This window comes from Rana temporaria, chromosome 9, assembly GCF_905171775.1.
Source record: "Rana temporaria chromosome 9, aRanTem1.1, whole genome shotgun sequence".
Lineage (NCBI taxonomy): Eukaryota > Metazoa > Chordata > Amphibia > Anura > Ranidae > Rana > Rana temporaria.
In genome coordinates this window covers 89,621,595-89,644,834 of record NC_053497.1, presented here as the reverse complement: position 1 = coordinate 89,644,834, position 23,240 = coordinate 89,621,595, and the positions used below count along the sequence as shown (strand labels likewise).

The window sequence follows — 23,240 nt, the reverse complement described above, 5'->3', positions numbered from 1 at the left end:
CACCAAAAATTTATTTATCACCAAGTCTGTCTCAGTAATAAATCTAGGGGGCTTTTCTTGATCACAGTGATAAGGTACTTTTGTGCAATATAAATGAAACCACTCACGGAGGTAACATTTGTGTTAAGAGCTTTTCAGTTTTCTGTTTTTCTATCTCCAGTTCTTCTGTTCTTTCACGTATTAAATCTTCTAGGTTACTTGAATATTGCTCCAACATGCGCAGCATGGAATCAATAATGTTTGTTTTCTTTCCTTTATTGATGTTTTTGAACTGTGTTCAGGAACAAAGAAAAAATAGGTATTTAACTAAGCTTGCAATATCTGAAGTGACAACATGTAATACGCAATCCATTTTCAATTAAATGTAAAAAACAAGAGCTAAAATTTCTGAATTTACTCCACCTCGCCCTCTAGGCCAACTGTCTTGTACCGCTCCTTCGAACCTCATTTGGGATAGGAGGATACTGGTTGGTCTTACCAGGCATGCAGAAGCTGGGGACAGTGAGGCTGAAACAGGCACAATGCCTATGTTTTTTTTTTTCAGAATGCTGCAACAATGAGAGTGGCAGCAACATTTCCCCGGTAAAACAATAAAGTGACAGTTTGTTAGTACAGCATAGTTTTAAGAATTAACTAGCAGTGTTGGGTCTAGGGATAAAAAGTATAACTGGCTACAGATTATACAATTTTTTTGTATAATTTTCCTTTAGATTTACCAAAACCATATAATATGAGATCAAACCTAAACACATTCTAATTGTATGCAATCATTCAGGCCCCTTGCACTACATAGTTGAAAGTAAATCTAAACGGAAATTGTGGATGTGGGTGGATTGTGGACGATCTGAAAATTTGCAAATGGAGGGAAGGGGAGGAGGTCTCTATCATTAAGCCCCCATTCACATCAGTGCGATTTGACATGTGATTTGATATGTTGGAGCCTATTTCCCACAATAGGAGTGTCCCAAACGGTGTGACGCTGACTTTGCAGCACCGCACCAATTTCTAAAAATAGTTCCTGCACTACTTTTGGTGACTTCAGGGGCAATATTAATAGACATCTGTGCATGAACCCACACAGATGTCTTTCAAGTTAATCCTGAAGTCGGGCTGAAATGCAGCTTTGAAATCATGCGAGTGCTAAAATATAAAAAGTATATTTTGTCTTAAGTAGAGGGTAGGACATCAATTGGAGGCTCTTTGGCTAGAAGCCAGATTTTATATCATTGATTTTATTGGAAGCATTGTACTATAGATTGTTGAGTATCCATAGGCAAGGTTTGAGTGAAAGCTTCCCAAACATCAAAGAATTTTTAAACCTATGCGTCTTTATGTAGGCCTCCACCCATTGCATGTAGGACACATAGGATAGTTTGCCTATAATCAAATAGTGGGGGTTCCGGGTAAATCCAGTTATGTAGGACGGCTTTCCATTCTAAAAGGTATACGACAATAAGGAATGGTTTGTAGCCCCTTGAGATTTTGATACCTGGGATGTTGATTAGGCTAAAAGTGCCCATTCAGGGGTTAGAGGCTCATAGTTTACTGAGTGTGTGGTAGTATAATGCAATACTGAGTTCCACAATCATGTAATCTTGGGACACGACCAGAAGGCATGGAACAGGTCCATGTCAAAATATCTACATTTGGACACATATCCTAAAGAGGCAGAGCAGGAGACTGGGTCTCAGCATGGAGCTGAAGCAGACATCATGTCCCTGCCAGACTCTGAACCAGCACCAGGCACTGAAAAAAAATCTGTGGGTGAGCCTACACTGAGTCAGATTCTACAGGTTGTGCATAAATGTACAGCTTCAGTTAATACAGTCAAGGAGAGTCTGTGGGTCTGACAGAGGAGGTCGCCCTCCTCAGACAGGATCTGCAAAAGATTTGTGAGCAAACCACTGCAGTGGAAAGTCACATAAGTGAACTGGAAGGCAAGCTCCCACCCCTGATTGCTGAGTCCCATTTGAATGCCCATTTAGCACATGAGAACAAAGACAAGACAGATGATATAGAAAACAGGTTGCTTGGCAACAATGTTCGCCTAGTGAGGCTCCCAGGGGGGGTTGAAGGCAGGGATCCTTCTGAATTTCTTGAACATTGACTAATAGATACCTTTGGTAAAGAAGCTTTTAAGCCTTTATTTGCGGCGGAGAGGGCACACAAGTCCCTACCAGAGCATTACCGGGCAATGCTCCCAGGCTGGTTTTTGCCCGCTTTCTCCACTACCGCAATAGAGAAAAAATACTATGACTGGCGAGGGAAAGGCCCAACATTCATTATAATGGAGTGAAGGTATTGTTTTATCCTTATTTTTCAGCTTAGGTACAGCGTCGGGGTGTCAAGTTCATGGACGTCCATAAACACAGTCATACACACAGATATACATATATATACTGGGCCAATTTGGACAAGATCCAATTTACCTACCAGCATGTCTTTGGAGTGTGGGAGGAAACTGGAGTACCCGGAGGAAACCCACGCAGGCACAGGGAGAACATGCAAACTCCAGGCAGATGGTGTCGTGGTCGGGATTCGAACCAGCGACCCTTTTGCTGCTAGGCGAAAGTGCTACTCACTACACCACTGTGCTGCCCCTACTGGCCACTGGAAGTTTAACATGGCACCTCATGGCAAAGAACTCTCTGAGGACCTGAAAAAAATTATTGTTACAGTGGTTTAACAGGACAGGTTCCATTCAGAACAGGCCTCGCCATGGTCGACCAAAAAAGTTGAGTGCATGTGCTCAGCGTCAAATTTAGAGGTTGTCTTTGGGAAATAGAAGTATGAGCGCTGTCAGCATTGCTGTAGATGTTGAAGATGTGTGGAGTTAGCCTGTCACTGCTCAGACCATATGCTGCACACTGCATTAAATTGGTCTGCATGGCTGTCATCCCAGATGGAAGCCTTTTCTAAAGATGATGCACAAGAAAGCCTGCAAACAGTTTGCTGAAGACAAGCAGAGCAAGGACATGGATGTCCTGTGGTCTGATAAGAAAAACTTATTTGGTTCAGATGGTGTCAAGTGCGTGTGGCGGCAACCAGGTGAGGAGTACAAAGACAAGTGTGTCTTGTATACAGTCAAGCATGGTTGTGAGAGTTTCATGGTCTGGGGCTGCATGAGTGCTGCCCGCACTGGGGAGCTACAGTTCCTTGGGAGAACCATGAATGGCAGCATGTACTGTGACATACTGAAGCAGAGTATGATCCCCTCTCTTGGAGACTGGGCCGCAGGGCTGTATTCCAACATGATAAGGACCCCAAGCACACCTCCAAAACGATCACTGCCTTGCTTAAGAAGCTGAGGGTAAAGGTGTTGGACCGGCCAAGTATGTCTCTAGACCTAAACCCTATTGAGCATCTCTGGGGCATCCTCAAATAGAAGGTGGGGGAGCACAAGGTCTCTAACATCCACCAGCTCCATGGTGTCATCATGGAGGGGTGGAAGAGGACTCCAGTGGCAACATGTGAAGCTCTGGTGAACTCCATGCCCAAGAGGGTTAAGGCAGTGCTGGAAGATACTGGTGGCCACACAAAATATTGACACTTTGAGCACAATTTGGATATTTTCACTTAGGGGTGAACTCACTTTTGTTGTCAGCGGTTAAGACATTGATGGCTGTGAGTTATTTTGAGGGGACAGCAAATTTACACAGTTATACAAGCTTTACACTCACTACTTTACATGGTAGCAAAGTATAATTTCTTCAGTGTTGTCACATGAAAAGATATAATAAAACATTTACAAAAATGTGAGGGGTGTACACACTTTTGTGAGATACTGTATCTGTCAGTCTTGATTTGTATATTTAATATTGTAATAGTTTTGTATGTACAGCATTTTTGTATAGTAAAAACACACTGCAGAGGCCTCAGCTTCCTTGCATATACCACAAAGTAACCTTGCTAGATAGACGCAAGTAAAACAACAATCAACTGGTCGGCTTTATTACTCTTGGATCAGGGTATCATCCCTGTAACGGAGTCCCTTTGTCCTGTACCAGTGGTGACCTAATTTAAATACTCGGGGATAGTAATCTCTGCACAGCTCATAGACTACTGCTGCCTAAATATTTTCCCCTTACTAACGTAATTTAGAGACAAGGTTAAACTCTGGACCAGGTTATGGCTCTCTGTGGGAGGGAGGGCCAATCTGGTCAAAATTATTTTGATGCCCCAACCTCTCTACCATCTACATAACTCCCCAGAGGTTATCCCACTAAAAGTTTTCTGTGTTTTCCGGTCCCTGTTGTGGAAAGGAGGGAAGGCGAGGATTAAACTAGAACAACTGCAGAAGCCAAAGGATAGGGGAGGGTTGGCTCTCCCGAACCCATGGCTCTATTACATTGCGTCTCAACTTGAACACTTGGTGGGAAACCAAGCAAGGGCGACAGCCTCTGAGGATGGAACTCATGACTCCACAATGTCTGTAATGTTGCAATTTAGTGGGACCAATACCTTAGCCTGAGGGTGTCGAGGCGCAGCTTATTTCCAAACCAAATAAACAGTATACGAATTATTGACTTATACACAAAATATGGGAGAAAGCTAAACAACTACAGTATTAGCATAGGGGCAGCTTTTCCATATATGAGAAGATATGGGGTAGTTGATTGGCTTCTCCTTGTTTGGCCACAGCTGATTTAGTAATGGACAGGTTATTGTTGTTAAATTTATCACAAAAATGGATATGTTTAATTTAGCTGATAATGTTATGGCTGTAATTTGCATGCCCTTGCTTTCCAAATGTTTAATGCTTGTCTACTTGCTTTGATATGGTGGCCCTAATGTCCCGGTTGTGCATGACCCTAGATACGGCTCTAAAGGGCACCTAAAGCATTCCCATGACATGAACTACAATACTGGTATGCTGAATTGATATTTGATGTGAACTACATGTACTTTTAATGTCTGTGTGTACAAATTTGTGACATCTCAATAAACCTTTGCCTGATTTAAGAAATAAAATAATTTTAGACATCAAGAAGAGGAGCTTGAGGCTCATAAGGTAAGAGCAATGTGGAGATATATAAGAATGATACAAAAAAAAACGAAGCATCATCCTGACTTCCTCAGGATAAACATAGAGGGCCAGATTCTCGTAGAATCGCCTATCTTTAGGCTGGCGTAGCGCATCTGAGATACACTACGCCGCCGTAACTTAGAGCGGCATGTCCCGTATTCTCAAAGAACTTGCGCTTTAAGTTACGCCGGCGTAGTGTAACACGCCCACCACTTTCAAATGTGGAAGTGGTGGGCGTGTTTTATGGAAATTAATCGTGGCCCCACGTAATTGACGCTTTTTCGAACGGCGCATGCGTGCGCATGCTCAGTATCACATCGAATTTTCAAATTAAATTGCGCCCGCTCAATGCCTAGTCGGCGTGAACGTAACTTACGTCCAGCCCCATTCACGGACGACTTACGCAAACGACGTAAAACGTGAAAAATTTGACGCTGTTCCGACGTCCATACCTAACATTGGTACGCCTCATATACGCCTCATAGAGCAGGGGTAACTTTACGCCCAAAAAAGCCTAACGTAAACGACGTAAAAAAAAGCGCCGGCCGCACGTACGTTTTGAGTATTGGCGTATCTAGCTCATTACCATATTCAACGCGTAAATCGACGGAAGCGCCACCTAGTGACCAGCGTAAATATGCAACTTAGATACGACGGCGTAAGAGACTTACGCCGGTCGGATCTAAGACAAATTTATGCGTAACTGATTCTAAGAATCAGGCACATAGATATGACGCCTCAAACTCAGAGTTACGACGGCGTATCTGGAGATACGCCGGCGTAACTCCTACGAGAATCTGGCCCAGTGATTTTAAGAGAGCATCAACTTGAATCCAGGGGAAATTCTTGGCCAATTTGTTGAGACTAGGCATTATAGAGGTGTAGATATGGTAGACAATTAGTAGAGGCAATGTAAGGTTTCAGTTTTAGAAAAGGATCCGGGTTATTACATAAGCATAGAAATGTCTTTAGGGCTATAATGGACACAATGCCTATTTTGTATCAGTAATGTAATCAAGTACTTGTAGTACCTGTAATCAGCTACTAGAGTAGTAAAGAAATATGCAATTCTACTCTACTCGCAGCTTGGTTTTAGGTGTATAGACAAAGAGTGAATGGACTGTAGTTCCAGTGTTGTTTATCAGCTAATATCCTAAACTACCCCAAACTGGTCAGATTTCAAGATTTTCACTTGTGTTTACAGGTGATTTAATCAGTATCATTGACAGTATACTCTGGGCTGAAGGAATGCATACAGGAAAAATATTTTGTGGAGGAGTGGAAGGTGATGGGACAAAGAGGACACACTTTGGAGATCAGACCTGACCCATCAATTTAGAGCACTAGAGTGGTGCAGCAAGTCTGGTGAGCTTTTTATACACAGCTCGTGAATCTCTGAAGGAAGGAGAGCACATTGTCCACATGAAATGATGTTGAGTGCCTGCTAAGGGATATTGATTAGAGCTGTTTTATATCCTAATTCTGGTGAGTTTGGGTGGAGGCTTACATTCACTGGATTTTTTTCATTGGTTTTGGTGGATCTTGCTGGATGTTATATATTGCTAGTTGATTCTATATTCTGGTGAGCGTCTAGCGCTCTAGGAATGTCCACATTGGATGAAATTTCTTCACATATTGTTATCACATTCTGCACTAATACAGCTGTTTTCTGGACTTTTATGGAACTTTCTGTATCAAATTAATTTATTAAGCACTGCACTAAATATTGTTTATCGTGTCTCCTCCTTCTCTGCATCATGGTGGCTTCCGCCGTGCGTCTCTTCCCTCCTCATCCTAGGTTTACCAATAGGATCACCTATCCTTTCAGCCAATCGGGTGACGGGTCTCAGAACCCGCTTTCTGATTGGCTGGGAGGAGGATCAGTGTGACAAAAGTGAATATTCATTCGCTATTGTCACACAACTAGGTGGGCTCGGAGCGCAGTGCTCTGTGCCCCAAACCCACCCTTTTTTTAAGCCTATTAGAGTCTCTGACTCTAATCACGTGCATCTATAAACCCCCCCTCCATTGGAATCCATGCGTTCAGCACCCTGCATGTAGATTAGGGGGTTGAACGCATGGATAGGGGGGGCGGCGCCCAATGCACCCCTAATGGATGGACCGCCACTGATTTACAAGGGTTTGTACATTCACCCTGTGTGCCAGCTGCTACTATCTGGTGTGCTTGCTTTATACTCTTTGCACATATAGGAATTTGTCATTTTCGTTTCTGTGGGCAAAATGAACAGTGTCACTTTTTCCCATCAGCTAAATCAAATAGAAAATTTCAGGAGATACCAACAATTTCACTTTGAGATCACAGGCAATTTGTTCTACAGCTTCTTTTGATTGATACATGCTTAGCTATGCTCATATAGCTTCAGATACAGGCAACTTACTTGATCAAATATTTCATCAAAAGAAGGACGTCTGTCTGGTACTTCATTCCAGCACTGTTTCATGAGTATAATACACTCCATAGGAGCATGATCAGGAGAGACCACTGGGCGGCACAAAGGAGGAGGTTTTTTAATCTTTGGGATGATTTCTAATAAAATAGAATAAAATGTTAAAACACTCACTTGGTTCCACATAAATACCCTCTAAATATTATATACTGTACATAAGAAAGCTAAACATCATGGAGGTTGCTGTGACAGTAGGCTAAGCAATGCAGGTTAGACTTCCCCTTGTCCAGGTACTTTAGATGTTTCTGGTGATTTAAAATCATGTATGTAGTTCAATTGGAGAAAAATAAAAACGTAATGGTTCGTCCAGCGGACAAAGGTGGAGGAGTGGTGGTACTCACTAAAGAGAATTATTATAGAGAAATCCAGCGGCTATTGGGGGATATTAGCACATATAAACCGCTTCCTGGTGACCCACTGGTCAAACTTAAAGCAGAATTGTCCATGTGGATTAATGATGGGGCTGCTAAATCTATCTTAAATGCTAAGGAGGCACTATATCTATTGCTAAAGGTACCATGTACCCCGGTTTTATATATAGTGCCTAAGATCCACAAAAATAGGACTAATCCCCCAGGTCGACCCATAATCAGTGGGATCGGATCATTGTACTCTAGAGTGGGGGAATATCTCGATTTATTTTTCCAACCACTGGTCATACAGGGGAGATCTTATCTCAAAGACAGCAGAGAGCTCATTAAATCTTTATCCTTTTTTATAGAAAAAATCTGAGACAGGAATGGTGACTTAGTATATGCGACAAATAAAATAGCAGAAGTATTCCGGAGCTACTATGAAGAACTTTACGATATCCAACAAAACATCAGGTGCCCACGCGAAAAAATGGACAAGGGTAGGGAAATACTACAGTTAGCCAATCTCCCAAAATTAGAAGAAGAGGAGGTGGAAGAGATGGAAGGTTTAATAACGGAACAGGAAATAAGGGAGGCCTTAAAAAACACTCCTAAGGGGAAAAGTCCCGGGCCAGATGGCTTTACATCTGCCTACCTACAAAAGTTCAGTACCATCTTAATCCCCAGACTCTGTCAATACTTTAATGGCCTTGGAACTGACTATGAAATGAGTAGAGAGGCTTTAACAGCAACGATTACAGTGATCAAAAAAGAGGGAAAGGATAATACGACTTGTTCGGGTTATCGACCGATCTCACTCCTAAACGCAGATACGAAACTGTATGCAAAAATTTTAGCGGAAAGAATGAAGGGAGCGATGACAGCCATCATCCACCCAGACCAGGTAGGTTTTATACCTGGGAGGGAGGGAAAGGATAATGGTGTGAGGGCGCTCCTTCTCCTGGAGCAGATCAAAGAAAGTGGGACCCCCGGTCTATTCCTGTCGGTTGATGCTGAGAAAGCTTTCGACAGGGTAGACTGGGGATTCCTGATACAAACCCTAGAATTCATAGGAATAGGTCCAGGGATGATAAGGAGAATAAAAACCCTATATTTCCACCCGTGTGCAAGGATCAAAATTAACGGATCCTTATCCGCCCCTTTTGAGATGAAAAATGGGACTAGGCAAGGATGTCCCCTATCCCCCCTCCTCTTTGTCCTAGCATTGGAACCCCTCCTGGCAATGGTCCGACAAAACCCAGAAATCTATGGGGTAGAAGTAGGCGAAGATGAGCATAAACTGTCAGCCTTTGCTGATGATTTATTATTCTACATAAGCAGCCCAAGAGTCACCCTCCCGAAGTTAATAGATATCTTAAAACAATATGGCGAGGTCTCAAACTTTAAAATGAATACAACAAAAACGGAGATTTTGAATATTAATATCCACAAAGACGAAGAATTATATTTGCGGAAGAAATTTAATTTCTCCTGGCAAAGTGAGATAAAGTATTTGGGTATAAAAATGGCAAATACTTTGAAAAAAATATATAGAATAAACTTTATTCCCCTTCTCGACGAAATTAAAAGAGAAATTAAAACTATATACAATAGACCAATATCGTGGTTTGGGAGGATAAATGTGGTAAAAATGGTACTTATCCCCAAAATTTTGTATAAATTCCAAATGGTCCCAATTTATTTGCCTCCGTCATATATTAAAATAATTAACTCCCTTCTAATGAAATACATATGGAACAATAAAAAACATAGAGTCTCTGCCCAAATTCTAAAACGAACCAAGAAAAAAGGCGGCCTGGCTGTACCTGACATTAGATTATACTACAACGCTTCGGTCCTCACACGGGTCATAGAATGGGCTAAAGAGTCACAGGATAAAAGGTGGATAAGTATTGAATGCACCTTAGCGAGGGCACAGTTAGGGAGATTAATCTGGAACCCCCCACACTATAGAACCCTACACACGTCAACACACGCAATTACACATAACGCTTTAAGGATATGGGATCGATTACACAAACAATTAAAAACTAAATTCAACTCACCCCTTATAGATTTGAAAGAAAACGAATATTTTGCACCTGGGACTAAAGAGGTAGGTGGTAAGTGGATTAAAAATAGAACACAGTTAAAAGACATAACACTAGAGGGCAAAATTATGACCCTTCACGAAATTAGGATTGAAATGGAGGCACTCAGCGAGTGGAGATATCTTCAGTTGGTGTCATTCGTTAAATGCCTCCCACACCCATTGAGGTCACGAGAGGAGTACACTACATTGGAACAGATGTGTAGTACCGAAAGTTCAAAAGGAAATATCTCCAAAGTATATAAATATTTACAGAAAATAGACGAGTCGGATACGCTAAACTACATACAGAAATGGGAGAGAGACCTAGGAGTTCCAAGGGGGAAGACGACCATAGGGAGAATCCTCAATTTGACTCATACTTCGGCGGTTGATGTAAAAACCGCCGAGATGAACTTCAAGTGTCTGACAGGATGGTACACTACCCCAGATAAAATGGCCAAATTCGGAGTAGGGGAGTCAGAGGAATGTTGGAGAGGATGTGAGGCAAGAGGAACGATGGCCCACCTGTGGTGGGACTGTGTAAAAATCAAAACGTTCTGGGGAAAAGTTTTGGCCTTGATAAAAGAGATAACTAAAAAAGAATTGGAAAATAATCCTTGGATAGTCCTCTTTCATGGGGGAGAAACGCCAGTGAACGATTATAGGGGATCACTAATTCCGCATTTGTTGAACTCTGCGAAACGATTGATACCCCTAAAATGGAGAAACCCGGTAAGCCCGCAAATATGGGAGTGGATCGACTCTGTAGAGGGTACTTATAGGAGGGAGAAAGTAAAATATGGTTGCGAAAAGAACAAGGCAGGAAATAAGGATATCTGGGAAACATGGATTGATTTTAAAAAGTCTCGGAAATACGCAGAAAACATGAGAGAGGAATAAGAATGCAGCAATATAGGAAATAAAAATACTAGGTGGAGTCGGGAGATGGTCTGGGAGGGGTGGGAAGGGTAGTGGGGGGGGGGGGAGGGGAGGGAAGGGACTGGGATGGGGTGATGTGTCACGTTATCACGTAATGATAGCATGTTGGATCTCGTATATATGAGGAACGCTCTAGCCCGTTTAAATTGTTAAAGGGCTGAAAGAAGATATGCTTAAAAAAAAAAAAAAAAAAAAAAATCAAACAATATGCAAATAGCAGAATAACAAATATAGAATCAAGAAAAAAAATAATAATAAAAAAAAAAAATATATAAACTACCACAAATGATGCTATACCTGAAATAGAGACGGAATTATGAATAAAATCATGAGCAGGTCTCTTGCTGTGGTTATGTCTGACGTGGAAAAAAAAAAAAAAAAAAAAAAAAAAAAAAATCTTTATCCTCCATAGTTGTCACCAATGACACATGGCTGGTGACAGTGGATATCGAATCCTTATATACTAATATTAAACAGGAGGATGCCATTATAGCAATAACTAAGGCATTAGAGGAGGAATCCACACTCCAATTGGCCCAAATTAAATTCTTGGTTGATGGACTCAAACAAGCTATGGGCAATAATTACTTTTGGGCTCAGGGAAAATGTTATAACCAAATCAAGGGCGTCGCAATGGGGGCTCGTTATGCCCCCAGCGTAGCGAACTTGGTCCTAAACAAGTGGGAAGGTGAAGCGATATACAAAAACGCCAATGGTTCTTTGATACACTATAAAAGATATATCGATGACGTAATTTTGTTATGGGAGGGGTCCCAAGCGCCATTAGAAATTTTCCTACTGAATATGAGCATCTACCAATATGGCCTTAGATTTACAGCAGAGTTTAGTTTGACCTCCATCAATTATTTAGATCTAACGTTAGTTAAAAAAAAGAATCAGGGGGGCACAAAGACTTTCTTCAAAGCAACGGATAGAAATGGCTTTGTGCCCACCACCAGTTGCCACCACCCCAAGTGGTTGGGAGCAATACCTAAAGGGCAATATATGTGCATTCATCGCAATTGCGACCAACTAACCGATTTTGAGCAGCAGGCAAATATCCTCACTGAAAAGTCAATTAAAAAGGGATCCCCCCAACCAGTATTAATGAACGCAAAAAATTAAGTCACCATTATGGATAGGGAATCTCTGTTGGTCTCTAAAAAGAAGACTTTACATCAAGGAGATGTGGCTTTTCTTTCAGGATTCCACAGACAATACAAAAGTGTGGAAAAGGATACAGATTTGGTTAAGGTTTTACCACCAAAACCTAAATTCATCTACAGAAGGGCCCCTGGTTTGAGGAACATGATAGCGCCTAATGTACCAGATCCCCCCGAAAAACCATTAACATTTTTAAATGGGTCGGGCTTCCACTACTGTACCCGCTGTAGATCTTGTAAAACCACAAATAGACATGGGAAAAAAATCTGTAAATTTAGGTCTAATGTGACCAACCAAGAATTTACTATTAATCCGCTCATTACCTGCCACTCCAAATATGTTACTTATGTACTGGAATGTCCCTGTTCCTTCCAGTATGTAGGATTGACAACTAGAGAGCTGAGGGTTCGAATAAATGAGCATGTGGCCCATATCATCAAAGGCTTCCCCAATCATAGCGTCTCGAGGCATTTTGCCTTATGCCATGATAAGGACCCTCGTAAATTATTTTTTTATGGGATAGACAGAGCCACCAGTCATTGGAGAGGTACTGACCTTAAAAAAGCAATATCCCAGAATGAGACCCAGTGGCTGTATCGGTTGAGGTCTATGCAGCCGTTGGGTCTCAACATTGAACTTGACCTCAATTGTTTTATAAATAATGAGTAAACTACCCTGATGAATAGGGACCCTGGTTGATTATTTTATTAATAACCCATATTATTAATTATTTCTGTTATTTTATATTACTTTCTTAATTTATTTTAAAATTTAAAATTTTACGTATATGTGCTGATAATCAAGGTATACCAATGTAATAAGTTACCTTTTGCAAGTTTGGCTATTATTTTGCTATGTTGTTCGATTATGCCGATATTTAAATGTATTAGTGTTTAGTGTTTGGCTTTTGGAGCCGGGACAGAGGCTGACGCCATTAGATTCCCCTCCCTCTTTGCTGATTGATAGACACATTTAAGCTTACACAATGCGTGACCAGGTATGTTTCCTGATGATGTGGTAACACAGCTACGCAACTTCCATTCCCGTTGGCCCTCCAGTCTAGGAGGTGGAATGCACGCCAGTCTCTCCAGCGAAGGGACCATCTCTCCACAATTTTTTTACATGCTTTCCAGCCTCAGTGCTGGGTCCAGGGCATCGACAAAAGTAAGCAGCCACTTGGGGTCCTGTTTTTTAACACATTTTTTAAATAAAATGGAATTATACTATTGTGGCTCTCTCTTTATTCCGTATATTTCTATTGGAGCCTGGTCTGATGCAAGGAGTCTGAGTTTAAAATGCAGATACAAACCTGTGGTTTGAGCCTATATTGACCACTTTTTTGACTAAAAGGGTCAACAGCATCTGGTAAGGTGCCACCCTTATTCAGAGCACTTTTTGGGTGATCTCTCACGGTCGGTGAAGGTGGAGCTATGCACAGGGATTTTGAAGGCTAATTACTATGCACTAAAGCACTTTAGTAAAGGACTTTGTTTCAGCTATTTGCTGGGGATATAATTATTGTATTTTTTTTAATTTACACAGCACATGTTTACTTATCTATTGGTGTGGCATTTTTATTTCATTTTATTGATCTTTATATATGTGTTATTACCATTTTTCATTATTTACAACTTATATTTAACCTAGCGCCCCCACCCTCCCTTTCTCATGTAGTTCTTAGTGGTGAAACAATATCAGTTGTCTCTTCCCAGCCTAAATGAAGATCCAGAAATTTGCCAGAATCTGAAATCCTACCCCTCTAAACAACAAAGCAGCAAACATCAGCTTGAGCCTAATTTTTGCAGTAGCTGTAGTTTACCTAAACAATGGCAGAGATTGTTTTGCAGTTAAGAATTATCACTTAAAGGTAAATTACAAAGGTTTTAGGTCAATTTTATTTTCATTTTTTAAAGGATATTCATTTTAAACGGTTGTGTTATATGTATCCAATATTTGTTTTACAAATAAATATTAAAAAAATGACAAGGGATTCCCAAACCACTATGGGTTAGCTAATGAAAAACACACCAAACAATGCTTGCTTGGCAGCTCCCTGATCACACTGGTCCATCTGGTAATGGATGAGTCACTGCTGTCACGAAAACAAATATTTTGAAAAACTTTATTTTTATTTTTATGCCCTGACAATAACAAAGCACATGACTTCAAAAATGATTCTGGAAAGTGCTAGAGGGGGTTTAGGAAAATAGTTTCAGTTTTGTTTTGTGTGCCCAGTATTTAGAATATATACAAGAGTCACATATAAAGATTTTGATTCATACCTCATTATTTCCTTACCAGTTTTATGTTAAAACTTCAAGCAAATAACATTATAATACCAAAATACATCTAAAACATTTAGCTTCGAAAATCATCAGTGTTACAAAATATACATAGTAAATAAGCAAAAGCATATATTATATTCTTATTTTGATTTTGATTTATGCAGGTGCTCTATTACATATATTCTATATACAGATATTTCAGATATAACTACTATTATAGACTATAAACCTAAATTCTAGAAGCCAGGATGTGACATATCTGTGATGTCAACTTTAAGGTTGGGCTATAAAGGCAAGAAAAAAAATGCTATTAACCACATCAGTCATGTCTTCTTCATACATATATACAGTATATACGTATATATTTGCTTTGGATATCAGATATATCTTTTTCACTGATCTGGTTTTTATATACAAGCCTTATTTTATACCACATGTTATGTACTTTGAAACATTTAAACACATAGTGCAGAGCTTTATTGAACTGACATCCTTAGTAATCATTAAAAAACGAGTAAATAAAAGATCATTGGTGAACTTTTGCATAAGTTGAAAATAAAGCCAATTAGACATTATTATCACAAAATAATTATGGCAAACAGACATTTATGCTCATTGACATGTTTTTTGGGAAGGTTTTGTTACCTTCTGGAGTTTGTTCCAATGTGCAAAATGGAGGTCCACGTACCACAACCTCCTGCATGATAATAGAAAAGCTATAAATATCTCCAGCAAATGTACCATGCAGTGCTGCATGTGGATCTCTCAGTAATTCTGGTGCTGTCCATAACAACTCTGAAAAAAAAAAAAACAGGGACAATTATTAGTCAAGTTAATCTGCTTTAATATGTGGCTATACACCAAGCTTTCAATCCCTGAGAGTCACTCTAGCAGGGGTCTCCAAACTATGGCCCTCCAGTTGTTCAGGAACTACAATTCCCATCATGCTTAGTCATGTCTGTGAACATCAGAGTATTACAATGCCTCATGGGATGTGTAGTTCAGCAACAGCTGGAGGGCCGTAGTTTGAGGATCCTTGCTCTATAGCATTAGGGACTCAGCAAATCCCCACAGACATCTATTGAGCCGAAGCTCAGGCACCCAAAGTAACCTCAATTCTTCTCTAACTGTTGTCCTATCTCATAAATAGAAAAACATAACATATTGCAGCTTACCAATATCTAAATGTGGTGGCTGCATTAGTTGTCTTTTTTATAGGCTTTTATCCTTTATGTTTGCCTGGTGATTCTGCCAGTTTCCCCTGCAGTAGCCTTCCAGTGGGGGAGCAACGGAGACACCATTGAACAGCAGATTAGCAAGTCTGGTAGAGGGTAATGATAAATGCACTAGCGGATTTAAATAGACTAGACTAACAACTTAAAGCCAAAATCCAGCTAACACTTTTGAAACAGTTACAGCAAACAGTTTTCTTTCCTTTTAGGATTAAGCTTTTGAATAAGTGAATACAAGCTGATCATTGTAAATATCCTTTAATCGTTTGTCTTAACTCTATAACTGCCAATTTTTCTGGACAGCTTGATCTATTAAAAGAATTTGAAAAATAACCGGCTTAAACCCATTCACACCTGAAATGTAGCACTACCCCTGGAGGAGCCACTTAATAATTTTTGGTTCTCTGTTCTTTAACTCATCTTTGTAGAGAACCTTGGCCTTTCTGACACACAAGGTTAACCAGAGAGAACTTGCAATGCTGTTGAGAGCACAAAGTTAGATACTCTGCACAAAACTATAACTCAATACCAGGAAGTAGACACCAAACTGATTAGTGAAGGCAGAATGTTGTATATTATTATGGATTGAGGTAAACGGCAACAGCACCCAGAGGCGATTCAGTTTGCATGTGTTGCGCTATATAAGTTTTTCACTCACTCACTCACTCAGTGTCATAAATGAGTAAACAGAGAACACAGGTAATCACAATCCGCTAGACAATATGAATACTAACTTGTAGCAGGTTGGTGAGGAGTTCCAGGTAGCAGGAGTAATTTATACCTGGTAACCTACACCCGCACAGAGCAATGGCATGAATGACAATACTTATGGTGGTGAACGATGCCGTTATAACTTTCCTGTAACCAGTATACATTGCTGTTAAATTGCACTTTATATGCTTAGACCCAGGGCTTACTGTCGAAATCTCTCCTTACTTGTGGCAGCAAATGAAGTTCTAATAGAGCAGCTATCTAACAAGGAAGTCAATTGCCCTAATTCTTCAGCCAGCTAACTTTGGGGCCCAGTCTTTATGGTGGTGCACATTAATACAGTCCCAGTAAAGTCTGCATGCAGTGGTAACAGTGCTCTCTCACCAGTCCCAGTGGTATGGCATCAACGATCCTGATATTCAGATGTTCTCTGGATCTGTCTGTAATGGCTCCGGTTCTCAACCCACATGTGTACAATGCTCCGGTCTCTCTGCAGCAACGGTCTGTGTTCTGCCAATAGCTCAGTCAAAGCCTCTGTGCACTTTGATCGACTTTCTCTGGTCCCCAGCTCACAGGACCCCAATCTCTGGCCCAGGTCACAACCTTGGGTCAGATAGGTGCACATCCAGAAAGGCAGGTGTGCTCACTCTGGTCTCCGGATGGCAAAAGATAAAGCTCAATGATCTGCAGTATAGACAGCTAGCCTTTTCTTCTCCCTCACCTTGGAGGTACTGTAGTTCAAAGGTCCGTAGGATTCCACGGCATGGTTCCCATTAAGGACTATAACTCCCACAGTCCAACACAGCAGTATACAAGTCTGTGGAGCTCCTTTGGCTTGTCTGTTTCCCCTGCTGGCATCCTGCATATCAATTCAGTGAGGGCATGGAGAGCAGCTGCACCACTATGCTCTAATCTGCTCTCGATCTAGCCAAACATTTTACTACTCACATTGTTCATGCATTTACACATATGCATTTACATGCGTTTGCAGTGTGCTTTGTCTAAGTGTTTTTGACATAGAGAAGAACAGGTCATCAAAGCAGCCAAAATTTGTTTTTTGTTTCCAGAATTGCATTTATGTGCATTGTGTTTACATGCCTTTATATGTGTTTATACATGTTTTAGTTGCAAAAAAAATGCAGCATGCCCATTTTTTTTTCACGGCACTGCAACACAATGCAATGGTGTGAACTATGCTTGTTAACTAGCTAACATTGATCCTGGACTGCAGCAGGAATGCATGAATGGACCTTTACTGGCAGGAACAACAAGTGAAAAAAAAAGAAGAAAAGCAATATATTAAATTTTTATTTTTGGGTTTAAAGGGGTTGTCAAGGTAGAAGGTTTTTTATCTTAAAGCGGAGCTCCACCCTAAAGTGGAACTCCCGCTGATCGGAACCCTCCCCCCTCTGGTGTCACATTTGACACCTTTCAGGGGGAGGGGGGTGCAGATACCTATCATGACGTCACCTAACCCCCCCCCCCCGTTGTGTTCTGGGAACATTCGGCTCCCAGTACACAGCGGGAGCCAATCGGCAGGCATAGCGCGACTTGCGCATGCGCCATAGGGAACCGGGCAGTGAAGCCGGAGCGCTTCACTTCCTGGTTACCTCACCGAGGATGGCGGGGGGGGCAGCAGAGTGACGAGCGATCGCTCATCCTCTGCTGCGGACGGTGCTGGACTCCAGGACAGGTAAGTGTCCTAATATTAAAAGTCAGCAGCTGCAGTATTTGTAGCTGCTGGCTTTTAATATTTTTTTTTCAGCGGACATCCGCTTTAATGCACTCTATACATTAAGATAAAAAGCCTTCTTTGTGCAGCAGCCCCTCTAATACTTACCTGAGCCCCTTTCCTGTCTAGCGATGTCAACGGGTGTCTTGGCCATCTGAGACTCTCCCTCCTGATTGGCTGAAATGCTGCTGTCAATCAAAGTCGGCTAGCCAATCAGGAGAGTGATGGGGTGGGGCCGGACTGCAGCTCTGTGTATGAATGGACACAGGAAGCTGTGACTCAGCTCCGGTGCCCCCATAGCTAGCTGCTTGCTGTGGGGACACTCAACAGGACGGAGGGGCCAGGAGCACCAAAGAGGGACCCGAGAAGAGGAGGATCTGGGCTGCTCTGTGCAAATCCCCTGCAATATGTTTAACACGTTTTTTTGGGGGAAAAAATTGACTTTACAATCACTTTAAAACCTCTTTAACTCCAGGCCTATCTTCAGCCCTAATCCTAAACTTAGATGTAGACTGCTCAATTATTCCCATCAGAATTTTACTTTACAATCTGAGTGGAGATCTTCAAATATTTGCATATTATCTTGCACAATTTTAGCTGTCTCTTCCTATTTACAAAATCAGAATTAAAATGTGCATAAAAAAAGATGACGATGACACAAAAATAACTGTTGACATTTTTGCATCTTCACACAATATATTGGTTCAATTTACCAAGTGCAGAAGGTTCTTCATGTGCAATCCTTTGAGTCTGTAGGATTTCATTGTACCCATAATCTGTGACTTTTAACACAAAGCGTCCATCTACTACACAGTTGCCAGATTTAAGTCGACCATGAATAAACTTTCTGTGATGTAAATACTTCATGCCCTGTGCAGAACACATAAGTTAAAATAAATATTCAATCACATAGTAAATATATACTTTTAAGTATACAAAAAATAAATAAATAAAAGTGTTTACTACCGCTTTAAGTTGTGCTAAATACATGCATATAATTATGCAGATTTTGGAATGGTGAGAGGACCAAAAATACCTTCTTTGGTTCAGCTAAAAACGTTTATACATGTATTTTTCAGCATCTGATACTTTTTTCGTATTGTTTAATAAAATTGTTTTGCTTGTAGAAAACACCAGTAAGTAAATCTGCAAGTGAACAAGTTCTCCTCCCGGAATCCTTTTATCTTTTGTGTTTTAAGAAGCTATACTTGGGTTTATTTTCTCCTGTTCAGCCCCAGTATAGCTGTAACTTTCAGGAAAAGTTATGCCGCGTAAACACGATCGGATTTTCCGTCGGAAAAACCTTGGATGGTTTTTCCGACGGAATTCTGCTCAAGCTTGGCTTGCATACACACGGTTAAACAAAAGTTCTCTGAACTTAATTTTACATACAGATTACTACATCTTACTACTACTACCATATATTATTTCTAAATCTTACTACTATTATTACCACATTACTACACCTTACTACTACAACTATTACTACAACTGCTACTTATCCACAAATCAAATCATGTTAGGTTTGGGTGGAAGCATCCTTTAAGAAAGAAGATATTATTGTCTCACTTACCTTAATAAGATCTAACAGGAGAGAAGATTTAAACATCCAGTCAAGTTTGACATCTTCATTTCGGAGGAGATCCTCTAAGCTGCCCCTGGAACAAAATTCCGTGACAATGGCAAAGACTCCACAGTCATGGAAAAACCCAAGGAATGGGTTGACATTTTCATGACGCATGTCTTTCATCTATCCACAAAAACAAACCAAGAGGTAGCGTGAGTCTAGGGCACTGTAATACAACATCTAGAAATAGGCTTTGACCAGGACTTTGCTCACCATTTCAAAAACATCACTTGTTCCTGGCTTCAGGTCTCCAAAATCCCCAGATGGGAACTTTTTCATCCATACCCAGTCACCCTTGAAAGAAAAAAAAAGAATGTAACACTAATTACTTATAGAGCTGTCTTCTGAATACTAGATACAGTATATTAAAGTTAAACTCAAATTCAGTTGAGTAAATACATTTTTTTTTACTTTAAATTATTTGTGCTAAAAGGAAAATATTTCCTGCTGTACTCCCTCCTTTAATGGATGCTAAGTTTGTTAGATTTTTAATGGTCTCAAAGGATTCAGCACAAGGTGGCATCAGACTAAGGCCCCTTTCATACGGGGCAGCCAGGAGGTGGTAAAAACAGGCAGTTGATCTGTGTTTTTATTGTCTCCCTTCCCTAACTGCCCACCTACAAGGGGGCATGGTGCCACTGTACACATTGCCACAAACACGATGCTTAGCATCATGGTATGGCAATTTTAACACAGAGTTTGACAGGTGGCACTGTCTGTCAGAATCTCCCATGGGAGTGAATGGAAGCATGCTGCAAAAGTGATCCACCATGGACTGCTTTACAGTTTTATACAAATATCTGGAAATGTCACTATTGCTAAGTTATGTGGAACAAAACGTTTTAATGGTACCAGTGTATGTATCTATTATATAAGCCTTCTTAATCTAAGGTCTCAAGTAACAGGTAAATGGCTCTGCAAGCCTTTGTAATGAAGAAGAGATTAATCTACTTAGGAAACTAGATAATCCATGCTATTTAGGTAATTGTATTGTGGAATATTACCTACCTCATAGATTGCTACATTGGAGTTCTCATAAGTAGCTGGGGTGAGACTCTTAATAGAACCAGACCTCATGGGTGACTTCATGCTCCTGGTGTCTGACATCACCTGTGCGCTGTCACTGGTGCGACTACCATCATTGCTCATTTTCTGCAAAGAAAACCATACAGTGTAATACAAATAAATATTCAACCTAATAAAAGGATCAATGCAGATATCATGATCCTGTTCATTGATTGCAAAAAATGCAAACTATACAATAAAATTAGGAAAGTACACAATAGATGCCAAAGGGTTTCCAAAAAATTCCTGTAGCCATGACAAGAAATTCTGAGATTTAATGGGCAAAGGCTGTTACACACTGATTCTGACCTTAAACTATCCAAACACCACTGTGTAAAAAATTTCACAAGATTTGGAAGTTTTTTTGAAAATATATAAAACAACAAGCACCTCAAAAGCCTGGACGTAGGATCCAAAGGGCTCCAAAGAGGTGAAGGAAAAATAAATAAAATCTATACGGCTACTGTTACTTTGATAAGAAAATATTATTTTCAGACAGCATTTCTAATTGAACACGCCGTGATTGGGCTAGATTCAGGTAGGGGCGCGCATAGTTACGGCGGCGCAGCGTATCGTATTTACGCTACGCCGGCGCAACTTACAGGAGCAAGTTCAGTATTCACAAAGCACTTGCTCCGTAAGTTGCGGCGGCGTAGCGTAAATGGGGCCGGCGTAAGCCCGCGTAATTCAAATGTGGAAGGGGGGGCGTGTTTTATGTTAATGTACGCCGTCCGTGTACATATCCCAGTGTGCATTGCTCCCAAGTACGGCGCAACAACGTATTGGTTTCGACGTGAACGTAAATTACGTCCAGCCCTATTCGCGAACGACTTACGCAAACAACGTAAAACATTCAGATTTCGAAGCGGGAACGGCGTCCATACTTAACATTGGCTGCGCCTCCTAATAGCAGGAGCAACCTTACGCCGAAAAAGCCTAACGTAAACAACGTAAATAAATTGCGCCGGCCGTACGTACGTTTGTGAATCGGCGTATCTAGGTAATTTGCATATTCTACTCCGAAAACAACGGAAGCACCCCTAGCGGCCTGCGTAATATTGCACACAATTATATGCCGCCGTATTCAAGTTATGTCGGCGAAGAAAGCGGAGAATCGGCGTAAAGATACGCCAGCGCAGATTTGAAATTACGGCGGCGTATCTGGAGATACGCCGCCATAAATGCTACCTGAATCTAGCCTATTGTGTTTCTAGGGGAAAAGTCATCCAATTGTTAGGCATGACTTCATTATTGAACAAGTGGCACTCTTACCTTGATGCTGATTTGAGGATTAATAAATGTGACATCATTCAGAGTCAGAAGAATCTTGTTAGGCCCCCTAACAAGTTTAATTTTATTAATACGACGTCTGAAATCACAAGGACAAAGAACTTTGGGTTATATATTTCCATCACACAACTGGCTAGAATATCTGTATTCAATATATAAAATACATTGTTAGCTGAATCAATATGTAGCCCATGAGCCCACTGGGAAATAGATATCTCTTGTCACATCAAACATTAGGTAATTAATAGTTTCCATTCTATAAAATATTGGTTCCTCCCACAAAATGGCTGCCTCTATTGTTTAAAAGCCATGGGTACTTTAATGCCTAATTTGTAATTCAGACAGGTATAGGTATATTAGATAACTAAAAATAATACCTTATAACATAGGCAAGTCCATTTATAGAGATGATTGCAACGAGTATGCACAGAAAGACCATTAAAGCAAAGGCAGGATCAATACCTAAGGAAAACAAAGAATTAATTTTAGAAAAGGTTAATTACCCTTTTGGCTTATTGAAGGCTCAGACTGGAAAGATATGTATATACGATAATGAAAGAAGAAGCCATATGCCTCCCAGGTTTATATCTACTATTGGGTACTCATGGCCCCTTGTATCAAGAGCAACACAATGGGAATAGAACTAAAAAAGAAGATATTTACAGCATGCTTGTATGTTTTCCTTTACTTTGTCCTGTCTGACCACTTCCGATTACTAAAAATACATGAGTCAGCAAAACAAAACAAAAAATATATCACAAGACTCTCTATAGCTCAATAATATACAGTATATGCATTTTAAATAGCAAATTGTACAATTCGGTGGGTACTCTGCTTAAAAAGCAGACCTGACTGCTGGTTCTAGTAGAGCATCCTAGTTTAAATGTTCTATATAAAATCATGTAATAAAGTCAGAGGCATAAAATACAAGGGATAAAAGATGAGTGTGTACCTCTGCGCTACCTATGTTATAATAAAATGATCCAAATAAATATAAGTATCAAATAAAACCACAATAAATAAACATAAAACTAAATAGTATAAACATAAAAACATAGTATAGGTGTAGTTGCTGCAACCTCCCACTGTGTTCCCATCAGTATAAAATAGGCAAAGTGACATTCCATAGTGTAGTAGTTAAAATCGCAATGTTTGTTAAAAAGATAGTAACTCTTATCCCGCGTACACACGACCATTTTTCGGGTTGTAAAAAATTAAGTTTTTTCTATGTCATTAAAAACGATCGTGTGTGGGCT

The 23,240-nt window shown here is 40.4% G+C and overlaps 1 protein-coding gene across 3 annotated transcripts in view; it reads right to left on the bottom strand.

The window, feature by feature from the left end:
- Window positions 1-23,240, bottom strand: part of GUCY2F (guanylate cyclase 2F, retinal) — a 100,213-nt gene that overhangs the window by 30,851 nt on the left and 46,122 nt on the right. For all 3 annotated transcript variants that reach the window (XM_040323896.1, XM_040323897.1, XM_040323898.1), the window contains exons 5-13: window positions 22,362-22,446; window positions 21,967-22,063; window positions 20,638-20,781; window positions 19,843-19,923; window positions 19,576-19,752; window positions 18,716-18,872; window positions 14,973-15,122; window positions 7,426-7,574; window positions 108-271 (exon numbers count right to left, since the gene is read on the bottom strand). In XM_040323896.1, coding sequence (XP_040179830.1) covers window positions 108-271; window positions 7,426-7,574; window positions 14,973-15,122; window positions 18,716-18,872; window positions 19,576-19,752; window positions 19,843-19,923; window positions 20,638-20,781; window positions 21,967-22,063; window positions 22,362-22,446 — 1,204 coding nt within the window. The remainder of the gene's footprint in view (window positions 1-107; window positions 272-7,425; window positions 7,575-14,972; window positions 15,123-18,715; window positions 18,873-19,575; window positions 19,753-19,842; window positions 19,924-20,637; window positions 20,782-21,966; window positions 22,064-22,361; window positions 22,447-23,240) is intronic.